At 47.1% G+C, this 14,244-nt stretch overlaps 1 protein-coding gene across 1 annotated transcript in view; it reads right to left on the bottom strand.

Annotated features, from left to right (window-relative positions):
* ZBTB46 (zinc finger and BTB domain containing 46) overlaps positions 1-14,244 on the bottom strand; it is a 320,438-nt gene that overhangs the window by 133,959 nt on the left and 172,235 nt on the right. The window contains exon 4 of the mRNA XM_078651680.1: positions 12,310-12,396. Coding sequence (XP_078507806.1) covers positions 12,310-12,396 — 87 coding nt within the window. The remainder of the gene's footprint in view (positions 1-12,309; positions 12,397-14,244) is intronic.

Genomic DNA, 14,244 nt, shown 5'->3' with positions numbered 1-14,244 from the left:
CCGCCTGACCCTAAAATGGCCGCCAACTTCGACTGACTGCAATAACAAAAGACGCCCTCTCTCAGGATCTCCTTAGCAGAAGGAGTGGAGCAGTCCATCACCCCCATGCATACCTTCAAGAGAAAAAAGCAGCAGGAGAGGTTTAGACTTCCACCCCCTGCATTCACCACCTTTATTAACAAAGACCTTTATTAACAAAGATCCTGGCAAAAGAGAAGTGCCCCGGATCACCACGCTGATCATTAGCAAATCAGCCGACTGTAGCACGACCACCTCTGCTACAAAGCCCCTTACCCTCTTCACTACTCTAAGGCAGCTTGACCCCCCTGCTGACATCTCAGGCCTCACAATCTTGCTGGCCCCTGGATTACTGTTTCCTAGACAATATACAGCCCTTTCACTACTTCGAGAACACAGCACCTCCGCCCAGCCCCCTTGCCTTGATCTTCTACCCCTTGTTTTGCAAATTGCGACCCCCTCCGTACATTTGATAGTCCCTCTTTCCTCTACCGTTCCAAGATGCCCCCAGCCATCCACTCCAACGATGACCCTGCCTAACCACAAATTACCTAACTCCACATGGGCAAAACGATTGGCCATTTCCTACCCCCATAGACTTTCGAACAAAGCCAAAAAACTCCTAAAACTGAAAATCATCATACAACTCCCAGAAACACTTTTCGTAGACACTTACCACTGCTCATCTAGAGGTCAGCTAAAAATGGACTTCATCTTTTACACGGTCAGACCGGACCACTGGATCAACAGCCTTAATGCCCACCTCCTAGTCGCCAAAACCACCATCACAGCACTCAGTCGCAAACTTACCATCTCCCTGCAAAAACACCAGTCCCTGACCGGCTCCATTTCCACTACCATTTTCGATAATGGCACCATCCTGATTCATGCTAAAAATGAGAACCTCGAGTTCTTTGACTCCCTTTTCCTCACGTTAAAAAAGACCTCCACCCCTACCCTGCCTCAAGCCCGTAACGCTTATCTGACTAAACTCCAACCCCTAAGAAGCCACAGGACCCAGCTCGAGCACCCCCTTCATGCCACCCACCCCCCTACGAATGCTAACCTGCACCAACCGCCCACCACCTTGAAATTTCCTATCGCCGCCCTACTCTACACTCCCTCCACTCAGACTCAACACATTACAATAGAGCCCCACCCCCCTCTCCTCCCACAATAGCCTCAAAACCCGCCCACCGTCACCCTGCCACCAGAGTTAACCCCTCCCCCAATCATAATCCTCACTCTAAAATAGAGCTCTATCCCCACTCACAACTAGAGAGTCCTCCCACTACCGCTTCACCTCACTACACCAACAATGACATTCAGATCACTAGAGAAGAACCCCACTCATTCCCATCGGCTCCCTGACCTACACACCCAACCCCCCACATCGCAAACTTCCTCCCAACTAGATAGAACGCCTCCTCCCAACTCAACCCCCCCTAAAGATATCTTCTCACGGGACTCACCCGCACAGATCCCTCTTGTTGTGCCGACACCTATTCTCCCACGCCCTCCGTTCCTTAACAGTCACACCGCCCCTTGCGCACTCACACCCCCAACACAGAACACCACCCTCCCGCCCCCCTCTACTCACACTAACAATATATCGCAACGTCTTTCCCTGCTGGAAGTTCAGCTCGAAAAGCTGATCCGAGGCATGTATGATACCCTTTCTTCCCTAACCAAAATCGAAGTGCCCACCCAACAGCCCTCACGCCCCCTCACCCCCGCCTCTCCCAGTCTGCCCAAATCTCCTCCTCCCATTCAGACCCTCGCCTCCACCAGATCGCTCGCACACGTCACTATACCAGAGGCAGAGAAGCGAACAGACAGACCGAGTAGAGCGAAACCCTCTCTCTCCCCCATGAAATGACCACTCTCGCCTCTTGTTACGCCCACCTCACGACCCCTAATTTGAGCACCTCTCAGCATCCACAGAGAAGGACCCCTCCCACCCTTAAACTGGTCCCCAGGCTACTCATCACCCAAATCCTCTATCCAAGTTATCACAGGAATAGGCAGGGATCTTCCTCCCTTTAGACTCCCCAGACCCCCGACACACCTAACCTCTCTGACCAGAGCCCAATCCAACAAAGCGCTGCCCGTTGAACAACCCCGCATCAGATGCATGCTCATCAACAGCAGATCCGCCTCCAAACACGCAACAGAATTAGCAGAAGCTATCCTCTCACATGATATTGATGTAGCCTTCATCACAGAAACCTGGCTCAACTCCCTGTCAGCCCCCATCATGGACATGCTTGTACCACCAGGATTTTCAATCACGCACCAAGACCGCCATAAGCAGAGAGGTGGAGGTGTAGCAATCATTCACAAGACTAACCTCGACATCACGGAAAGGGCACCCTACCTATACAGCTCCTTCAAATGCCTCTCTATCAGCATTAAATCCTGTGCAAAGAGCTCAACACTTTGCCATCTCCTCTATCACCCACCAGGCAATTCAAAGGAATTCGAAACGCAACTATCTGACCTAATCACCCAATGTGCGCTCAACGCCAATAACATAATCCTGGGCGATCTCAACATTAGATGGAACGATACAAATAACCCGCTCATACAATCCCTCAACAACCTTCTGCTAGAAAAGGATCTGACACAACACTGCTCTGAAGAAACACACTACAGAGGAGCGATACTCGACGCAATCATTGCGGACAACCACACAATCGCCATCGACTACATCATTCCAGTAGACTGGTCAGACCACCACTTAATTCTTTTCCGCATCAACCAACCAGCGCCAACTCGACACATAAAACAAGCTCCCCCCAAATGGACAAGGAATATTGCCCAAGTCCCACAGACCATCCTAGAAGATGAACTAAGCACTCTCCTCCTGAACTCAACGGAGCACCTCTCAACCACTGACCTCACCTCTCTCTACCACTCCAACATGACGACCACCCTTGACCGCCTGGCGCCCTTGAAATAAAAAAAAAAAACAGAAACATTCCATCGAGATCGTGGTTCACCACGGACATCAATGACGAAAGAAGACTTCTACGATCCCTTGAAAGAATATGGAGGTCCAATCCATCCTCCCTTCTCCGTGAACAACTCAAGGCGGCACGCAGAAACTACAACAAGCTCATCAAGGATAAAAAATCTTCCTTCTTCTGCTCCGCTCTAGAAAATGCAAAAAAACGCCCCAAAGAGCTCTTCAACATCATCAGAAGTCAAACATCCGATCAAATCCGTTTCAGTGTCTTCCAAAAAACAATGCGACAACTTTGCCAACTTTTTTAACGGAAAAATCATCAAGATTGACCTCTCTCAGCACTACCCCTTCTTTTCCCAGGGAGACCATCACCCCAGTACTGACCGACAGCACCTTATTGATCCCACCCACTCAATGGTCCGTCTTCATGTCGATTCAGGAAACCGAAATCGTCAACCTGACCTCCAACGCCAAACCGTCATCCCACTCCCTGGATCAGCTTCCTATAAGCATGACCAAAGTCCTGAAACACACCCTAGCCCCAATCTGGAGCAAAATCATCCACAGCTCGCTGAGCTCAGGAACTATCCCAGACTGCCTCAAGGTTGGCCAAGTCACGCCGCTACTAAAAAAAACCAGGGTTAGACACAGAAGATATGAACAACTTTAGACCCGTGTCAAATCTCCCTCTGTTATCCAAAACACTAGAAAAATGTGTTCTCCCACAGCTAACCCAACACTTAGAGAACATCAAGCTCCTTGACCCCCACCAATCGGGTTTCAGGAAAGGATGCAGTACTGAAACTGCCATTCTAAACGTCATAGACGATCTGCACAAATCACTTGACTCTGACCAATGCTGCCTCCTCATTCTCCTCGACCTTTCGGCCGTATTTGATACGGTTGATCACACGCTGCTCCTAAAAGCCCTTCAAGAAAGAGCAGGCTTGGAATTGACGGTACTGAACTGGTTCTCCTCCTTTCTACACAATCGCTCCCAAAGAGTAAAAATCAAAAACTTTGAATCCGACCCCCTACCAGTCAGTAGAGGAGTCCCTCAAGGGTCAGTACTCTCCCCCCAACTCTTCAATATCTACATGGAACCCCTTACCACAATACTCAGGAATTCCAACATCCCCTTCCACCTCTACGCTGATGACACACAACTATCTGGAAACCACCTGTATGGATGACATTCTCAAACTCAACGACACGCTCAAAAATGTTCAACAATGGCTCTCACAAAACCACTTAAAGCTCAATCAAGAAAAAACTGAAGTTCTACTCATCTCCAACAGAGACGAAAACCCCCAAATTGAAGAATGGCTCAAAGCCATCGACGCCATCAATGGCACCATCAAGCCAAAAGACTCGGTCAAATCCCTAGGTATCACCTTAGACCCCAAACTAAACATGAAAAAACACATCGCTAACTCCGCCAAAAGCGCTTTTCTCAATTTGAAACTTCTCTACAAAATAAAACCATTCCTGCCTCCCAAGGACCTCCCACAGGCCACTCAAGCTCTGGTGCTCTCCAGAATGGACTATGGAATCGCAACCTTGACCGGCTCAGCCAAATCACACCTAGGCCCCTTGAAAACCACCCTCAATGCCGCGGCTAGAATGGTCACAGGAACCAAGAAATTCGACCACATTTCCCCCGCGCTCAAGGATCTGAAATGGCTCCCTATTGAACAACGAGCAAACTTTCGAACAGCATGCCTTACACACAAAGCCCTCCACACAGGCAAACCAGAATACCTGGCTGCGAAACTCAAATTGGTTTGCCAGTCCAGGACCCTCAGAAGCTCTAACACGCTTCTTCTCATTCCGTTGAAATCGCGGAAACGCAAAACTTTAAGCAAATGCTTTGCAGGTAATGCACCCAGGATATGGAACACCATCCGTCCCCACATCAGAATGACCTCCCACTTCCCAAAATTCAAGACTTTACTCAAAACCCTCTTCCTGGAGGCCACCTGAACTGTAAGGGGATGCTCATAGTTCCCCTAACCCTTGTAGTCACTATGATCTGTATGTTCTTGTTTTTTGCTATCCTCTTGAGCTGTCCAGTTATCAATCTTCCATCACCGTTAAGGCACATTGTTGTACCTGATGTGAAGCACTCTGATACCCTCGGTTCCAGCTAGCGCTATACAAAACTTATAATAAATCAATATAAATAAATAAATAAATCTAGAATACCGCTTTACTCAAATTATTCCTGAAAAAGAGCCCTGCAACAGTGGAAAAATCTAAATAAAAAGATTGTTATATCTGATACTTGAAACGTAAAAATCAAAGTAGATGTTGCACGGCATACTACAGACTTTGCTTTGGATTTGTATTTTAACAGTTTATGGAGGTATTAAAAAAAAAAAAACCTTCAAGACGCAGGTATTTCCTGAAAAGTGTGCTTCCGTGCGAGAGGAAGATATATATTTATATATATATATATACGCGGGCAGTTCTGGGTGACCTTGATTTGACTGTCGACACAAAAATCTAGCCACAGGGATGTTTGTGCATGATACTGCGCACATGGGTAGGAAATAAACTTAGCTGGTCACCTATTGGGCCTTCCACAAACTCACTGTTTACTGTTAAAAGGGATTTGTAACAAGGTACCCTGCCACAGTGCACAAAAAGTACAGTTTTGCGGGTAAAGTAGATTTGCGCCTAAAAACGTTCTACTGCAGTGCTCCTGAAAAGAACCTGGAAATAATGAAGCAGCTTTTTGGGGCCTAACTTGATGCTCACAGATCTCTGCTGCCTTTTAAAATATTCCAGCTCTTCAAAGGTGAACATTCATGCCTTTAATTTTCTAAAGGATGGTGCGTTTGGTGAGGGCGTATTTCAACATGCCTACATTTGTGTACTGAGGTAAATATATTTAAGCATATGTAACCTCTTTTGCTCAGATTTTAAGATTTAATTACATTTAGGCAGTAATACTGGCATCAAAGTCATACCTGGCAGCCTGCTGGCTCATGAATGGAGCGGTACAAAAGGGGGTGGTGATGGACGGAGCATCTGAACCAATCAAACACTCGCACCCAGTCAAAAGATCTGGGTTAAATCCATCACCGTTCTTTAGTCCACTCTGCCACCCAAGTTCAGACATGGCCATATGCAAATCAGTCTGACCCTGTGCCTCATGGGAACAGTCCAGCCAGAACTGCCAAGCCATGCCTTGCCTGGACCGGAAACAAGCATTCTAGGACCGGTTTCTGGCATTTCAGCCGTCATCAGCCAGGCTTGCTTGAATCCAGTGGCAAAGTGAGCAAGGGACTCACGTCGAGCATACCCTGCCAACTTATGTAGGGCTCATCAATGGGGCTGACTTTAGGTACTTAAGAGGGTGACCCCATGAAAATGAAAGAAAAATAAACGATTTTAGAACGCTGATGCAGGGTTGAAATGAGGGTGACCCTACTAAATTCTATTGAGGGCTGTTGCTCTCTATGAGGGTGGGAGGACGACACCCGTCAAAGCCGGCTGAGTTGACGGGTTTGCCAAGTACACTGAGAATGTTTTCTTGAACCAGACCATGTCCCTTCATTCACACCCAGAAATGGCATCGCAGGTTTTAGAGTTCATGACCTCTACACCATGTTTTGCTCTTTAGATATAAAACGTTCATACATGCCTCAAAATCTCTTAACTAGAATATAATTTCAATTTATCTACGTGTCTTCAGATCTTTTTCCAGTGAACCAAAGACATGCTCCTTGAGAAACAATGCCACCTAACCATATCCTCTGATAATGTACCTATCCCTCTGTTACCTCGCTCATGCTAATTTAGCATCAATTTCCGGAAGCATTTGCATCATCTTTATGTTAGCTCATTCTCTAACTCAGTTCTTGTCTGCTTCTCTAATATTTAATCCAATGACTCTTGTTCTTCATTTGTATTGCTCCTTCCCTCACCCATAAAACCTCCTTCAGTTTGTTGATGCGTTCATAATGATGCTTTAAGAAAGTACAACTCGTCGACAGATTTCTATTTCTCTATTAAGAAGCATTGTAATGAGTTCGCACAGCTGGATGGTGGAACCTCACCTTGACTCACAGCAGACAGCACACCTTGTTTTTGTTATCCATTTCTTTTTAACGGAGTGAAAATTATTTAGCCAATAGAAGTCTTGCTTGTTTTCTAAAATAAAAAATTAAATAAAAACTGTTTAAAAAAAAAAGAGAAGTCTTGCTTGTTTTCAATTTGCAGTATACAGAGATTGTATACCTTGGTGAGGAGAGCTTTACAGTTTCTTTCGCCCTTTACAGTACGTGTCAATGGAAAGTTAAGAGCGCCACTGAATTGTGAGGGATAAGCTTTGCCTTGATGCCGCGCTATCCATCTGTTTTCATCGTATTTCCTCAGTTTGCTATATACCGATTGTCCTTCAAACCACGTCATCTACTGTGCGGAGTTTCCATGTTCTTATTATCTGCACACACCACCTTTGCTGCAACCTTATTTCTTCTGTAAATGGACCAAAAATGTTTGTTTAAGTACTGTCAATTAATAGGTTTTTGACTTTGCTTTAAATGAGTAATATAGACTACTCTGAAATCCGTGTGGGTAGAGTTAGCATTATAATGAATAATAAATAAAATTTATTTAAAAAAACCTGCAGCCTGGAGCTTTCAGTGGGTAAGATCAGGGCCTGAACCTACAATGTGTGGCGTGCAAAAAAGGGGATTAAAACCCAGGTGCGACGGTTTTAACAAGCTTCTTTCATGTCACATGACTTGTCAACATGAAGGTTGTGAAAGGAGTGGCGCTCCCTTACTGCAGTATAAATGGATTCAGTTATTTAGGACTGTGTGGGAAAGGTATGAACAAGGGAGTGTTTGGTGTGCAAGAATACAGAGTGTCACGTGGGGGACAGCACCGTTATTTTCTGCTCCCTTCCTGCAGACAAGAAGGCAGCAAAGGCGCCGGCGAGGGTGAACCTGGGTAGCAGAGGTAAGGCGACGAAGTCAATTACTGGATAAAAGGCTAAGAGGCCTGGCTTTAAAAGGTGAGCATTTAGGCCAACAGAAAGAGGATTAAGACGGGGGTGGGGTGATGGCAGGGTGCTGCCAGCTCTAGAACAATCCCAAATTATAGAAAGAGGCACTGGTAAATAAATGGCAGAGTGGGGGAAATCAAATTTTATAAGCGTATCACTCAGTAAAAGTGGAGCCCCTAGGAGAGCAGCAGTGAACACACATTAATCACAATGTCCGTTTCTAATGGGTCAAATATGCCAGCAGCGAATGAAAGCCATAAAAGGCTTTAATTTGAATGACTGATTAGAACTCTACATTACGGAGGAAATTTCATATGGGGATGGGTGTGAAAGAGAGGGCGTAAATCCCAGATTCAACAGGAACTTTCATCAAACATGTTATCATATTTGAGGTCAAGGTAAGAAAACTACCTTTAAAACTGGTACGACAATGGTCATCTAATGTCCGATGCTCAAGGAGTCTCTCCCACTAGAGTGTCATCATCATCATCCTAAAATCAGGCGGGTCGAACGTAGGGCCAGGATTTTCTTAACATCCAAATAAGATACATGCACATATAACAAATCTTAATAGAATGAACTTAGCTGTTACCCTAAACATCTGTCATGGATCCAGCCCTCCTGGACCTACACTGAACACTGCTGCCATAAATGAGGGTTGCTCAAGCCGGCATTCACTAGGATGACATCAGGCATGCATGGTTCACGCCTGCCCTCCTAGAATTCAGACGCTCCTGAGGATGAATCGAAAAGACTTCGAGGAACCACAAAACTCCGGAGGACCACACCACTTTCAAAGCAGCCACCACCGCACACCACCTCAGCAAAAACACAAGGAAGAAGGCCCTCCAAGATAGAATAAACACCAACGCATGCAACAGCAAATAACTCTTCACCATCAAGGAATTCGCCAAACCCAACAGTGAAACCACAGACGTCCCACCCTCCCAAGACCTCTGGTCTCCTTCTTCCACCACAAGATCAAGACGGTCTACAACAACTTCGACAACCAGGACCCACCCCCACCACAGTACCAGCAACCTCAACCCATGCCCCCCACAGACCCTGCTCAGTTGGAACCCTAAAGACCATGAAAAGCATCCACTTGGAAGTACCATCGGACCCTTGCCCGCACCACATCTTCCACAGACCTACCCCTGCTATTGCACCCGAGCTACGCCAAACCATCAACTGCTCCCTCGAGAACACCTCCTTCCCAGACCACTGGAAACATGCCGAAATCAACCCACTCCTGAAGAGACCCTACATCTAAGAACTTCAGGCCCATCTCCCTGATCCCCTTTCGGCCAACATCACCGAAAAAAGCTGTCAACAACCAACTAGCTTACTTCATCGAAACAAAACACATCCTGGACATCTCCCAAGCCGGATCCCGAAACAATCACCGCACTGAGACCGCCCTCTTTGATGCCACCGACAACATCCTCTCCCTCCTCGACCAGGGCGAAACCGCTGCCTTCATCCTCCTGGACCTCAAGGCAGCATTCCACACAGTCTCCCACTGCACCCTCACCACTAGAATCTACAAGGCCGGCATCTGCGACAAGGCTCTCAACTGGATCCAATCCTTCCTCACAGGCAGAACACAACGGGTCAGAGTTCTGCCATGCCTCTCGAAACCGACAGAGACCAACTGCGGAGTGCCCCAGGGCTCCTCTCTTGGCCCCACACTCTACATCTACATGGCCCCCCCTCGCAATCATCGTCGGGAATCACAGACTCAACAGTCTGCTATGCAGACGACACACAGCTGGACCTCTCCCTCACCAACAAACCCAACGTCACCAGGTACAACTTCCAAGAAGGGATGAAAGCTGTCGTCATCTGGATAAAGCCTTAAGCTCAACTCAGACAAGACAGAAGTCCTCATCCTGCGATCCACCCTCTCTGCATGGAACGATATCTGGTGGTCATCTGCACTAGGAACTCCCAACCCCCACCAGACGGACCACGCACGAAACATTAGCATACTAGATGCATTGCTCACTATGGACAGCCAGATCAACTCAGTATCCTCGGCATGTTTCAATATCCTCTGCCTGCTGCGAAAAACCCTCAGATGGATCCCTACCGAATCCAGAGAGCCCGTCACTTGCACACTCATCAGCAGCAGACTTGACAACGGCAACGCACTTTACGGCAGCGTTACCCAGAAAAACCTCAACAAGCTCCAGAATGTCCAGAACACCACAGCCAGACTGGTCCTGGACCTGCCCCGGCACAGCCACATAACTCAACACCTACGCATACTCCACTGGCTCCTTGTAGACAGAGGAATAACCTAACTCCTCACCCACGCTTACAAGGCCCTCGACAACGCCGGATCAGCCTGAAAAGTCGCCTCTCCTTCCACGCACTCAGAAGATACCTTCGCTTTGCCCAGCTCGCCCTGGCCACTGTTGCACAGATCCGCAAGACCAGAACTGGAGGAAAGTCCTTCTTCCTAGCACAGATCCGCAAGACCAGAACTGGAGGAAAGTCCTTCTTCCTAGCTACCAAGACCTGGAACACCCTACCCTCAACCTCAGACCATCTCCCAACCTACCCCAGTTCAGGAAGGACTTCAACATCTGGATCTTCGAATGACCCAAGCACTTGAACTGAAACTGCAACTACTGCTCTGACTTTTGGGGATGCCCCTGATTAGCGCTATGAATAAGCGAGAAAGACACCCCGCCTGACCTGCTAATGGCTGCTGTCTCTTCCACGGGCGGATATTCTCAACATTACGCGCCCCCTCTGAAGACATGCAGACCCTGGCTCTGTCCCTTGCCGATCCACTACTTCGATTACACCCACTTTCCTTCTGGATTATAGAGAATAATGGGGACTGACTGAATTCGAACTTCAAAGACTCATCCCCCTTGCCGGACCTCATGATGGCTGCCTCAGTGGGACCCCCGGCAATGCTCTCTCTCTACTGGTCTAAAATCATTGGTCAGCGTCCTGATCTTGATCAGCCCTCACTCGACCCTGTTCCTGCTCTCCCACCAAGACATTTACTCTGAGAATTTTCCCTCGACAGCTGAGACCTAGCCATTTTGACTGATGACCGGTGGAGCTACCTCGCAAGCTAAAGAGGAGATGGGCGATGGATTCCCTCCTTGACCATCACCTACCCAGCCGGTCTTTGGGCAAACACTCCTGATCTTATCTCCCTCCTCCCCTTCACCCTACCCCCTACCACTCTACACTCTACTCTTCTCCTCTTTCAAGCTATTGACCTTTGCCCTCACCCGTCCTTGCTCATAATTCCCGCCCTGTTTATCCACTGGTCTTTCTTCTGTGAACTTTCTCTCGTCAGTTCAGACCTAGCTATTTGACTAATGCCCGATGGAGCTACCTTGTTTAGCTATAGGGGAGATGGGCTGTGGATTCCCTCCTCGGACGTCACCTACACAGTCGGTCTTTGGGCAGTCTTCCTTTCGTCTCTCCTGCCGTCTTTTCCCTCATCCTCCCCCTTCACACTCCCCCCCCTATGCTCTATTTGTCTCAACTTTCTTTCCCCTCTCAATGTATTGCTTATTTTTGATGCAATATGTAATTACCATTTTCTGTAACATTGCGTAACCGAATGTAAAGCGCTCTGATACCTACGGGTCTAGCTAGCGCTATATAAAACTCATTAAATAAAAAAATAAAAATAAATAGATGGATCTGCTCCCCACCTCCACCCAGCGCCTTGAGACCCTCACGGGTGAGTAGTTGCACTTTACCAACCCCTGATTGATTGGTTGCGAAGATAAAGCTCGCCTCTGCAAAGTACTCCCTATTCAACCACCATCGGGGCACGCCATTCCTAAACCCCACCCTCGGACGTCATTCAGGTTACAGGAGAGTCCCCAAACCAGTGAATACAGAAAAAGACAAGTTTGTTCTCTGGTAAACTTATAGCTTCTTTACTTCTCCCTGGGAGCACAAAACATTCTTCACAGTTCTCGCAGATTGTAGATGTTGAGACCTAAAAGTTTTTTTAATTTGTATGTTGAACTTTGAACCAATGCTCCATGGCTCACAATCCATTGTTTCTTACCCTCCAGACACCTTCTCCCTCCACTCCTAGTGACGCCATTAAAATTGTCTCATCAATGCCTCTAAGAGACTTGTACATTAAAAGCGCCAAACACCAATTGCATCACTTCCATCATGCAGAACCTGAATACACATCCATTCTTGAGGGGCTAGGAAGCACACAGGCACCCCTGGGGGGTTAATGTACCAACCTCTCAAACACCACTGTCAAAACCGTAGTTACCGCATTTATGGACCATGTACATTAACTTGCCTGGGTTGAGTCTGTCCAGATTGGAGATCGTTGGAGAGGCGTGAAGAGGGCTCAGGGCGGGAAAACCTGCTCTCAATTGGCCGGTTCCTGGGAACAGAGAGAATAAAAAATCAAGAGGTTAGGTGTGAAAATGCACTGCAAGCACCGGAAGAGATGGAACAGTCTGGATGAAGCTATAATCTAAGCAGGGGCTCTGAATGCTGTAATAGCTGATGGGAGGTTAATTTACGGACTCAGGGTGGGCTATTTCTAGAAGCGACCTAAATGAAACAGAGTTAGTCTGAAGACTGTGTTAGCTGCCCTCAGGTCACAACCAGCTGAGAACTCACAGTATGGGTAACCTCGGCTCGCAGCTATCGCAACACACAAAGCTCATAACCATCGTAAAACTCAAAGCATGGTGCTCACTCTGCTCACTTTCACAAGCCTGGAAGCTTGGTAAACCATTAAACACAGACATGAAGCGAGAGGTGCTCTCAGGCCACAACTGTTGTAACATGCAACACTCTAAGTACAGTGAACCTCACAACACAATCATCTGAATGATGGTAGACAAAGCTGCAAAACCAAAAGCAGAGTAACCATCCGCTGACAACTGTTGCAAAACCAAAACCATAAGGCGTCATCGTATCACAACCATGGCAACACCTGAAGTATGATGCACCCCTAACTAACAACTGTTGACACCTGAAGCATCAGGCAGCCTCAGCTCAGCCACAGCAACACACAAATCATGATGCACCCTCAGCTCACAAACATTACAAGAGCATGACGCACCCTCAAACTCACAACCATGGCCACAACCAAACCATACTACAACTTCGGTTTATGACCATTACAAGAGGAGGAGCATGACACACCCTCAACTAACAAACACTGCAACACCAAAACCATGGTGCACCCTCAGTTCACAAACATCTCAAGAGGAGCAGCATGGGGCACCAGCAGCTCACAACCATGGCTACAACCAAACCATATCACACCCTCAGGTCACAAACATCACACCACCAGGAGCATGACGCACCCTCAGCTCACAACCATGGCCACAACCAAACCATACTACAACTTCAGTTTATGACCATTACAAGAGGAAGAGCATGACACACCCTCAGCTAACAAACACTGCAACACCAAAACCATGATGCACCCTCAGTTCACAAACATCTCAAGAGGAGCAGCATGGGGCACCAGCAGCTCACAACCATGGCTACAACCAAACCATATCACACCCTCAGGTCACAAACATCACACCACCAGGAGCATGATGCACCCTCAGCTACAAGGCAACACCAAAACCACGATTCACCCTCCGTTCATGGCTATTGCAAAAGCAGCAGCCTGACGCACCCAACAGTTTACAACCACAGCAAAACCTGAACGGTGATGTACCCTTAGCTCACAAACACTCCAACACTAGAAGTAGGTAACGACTCCCGCCCTCATTTCACAATTTCTCTATTGTATTTTAACAGGTTTACATTAGTGCAAAGAGCACTGAAGCAGCAAACACTGTAAATACATATGGTCTAATGGCGCAATTTCGGCTAAAAAGGAGACAACTGTTCAGATGATTCAGCAGCTATGCAAACATCTATTCAGGACCGTAAGACCGAACATTCTATCAATAGCATTTTTTTTTATTCTATAGCCATCATTTACGTCATGTGATCAAAGAACAGATTTATGTGCACGTTTGCTGTAACAAAAGCCAATATATATATTAAAAAATTGGTTTTAAATGAGGCCGCGGCTTGCTCTAACCTCTTGCAAAGCAAACTCCCTTTTCCATTGGAGGTTTTCAAATTACCTAATTAGATTCTTTTTAGCCAATACCACCCTCCCCCGTGTTACTTTAGTTAAATGCAATTTGATGCCTCCCTAGCACAAGTCCCCCAGGGCATTCACGCCCTTTTCAAATGAGCCCTCTCTCCCTGG

This window comes from Lissotriton helveticus, chromosome 7 (genome assembly GCF_964261635.1).
Source record: "Lissotriton helveticus chromosome 7, aLisHel1.1, whole genome shotgun sequence".
NCBI lineage: Eukaryota > Metazoa > Chordata > Amphibia > Caudata > Salamandridae > Lissotriton > Lissotriton helveticus.
This window is presented reverse-complemented; position numbering and strand designations above follow the sequence as displayed.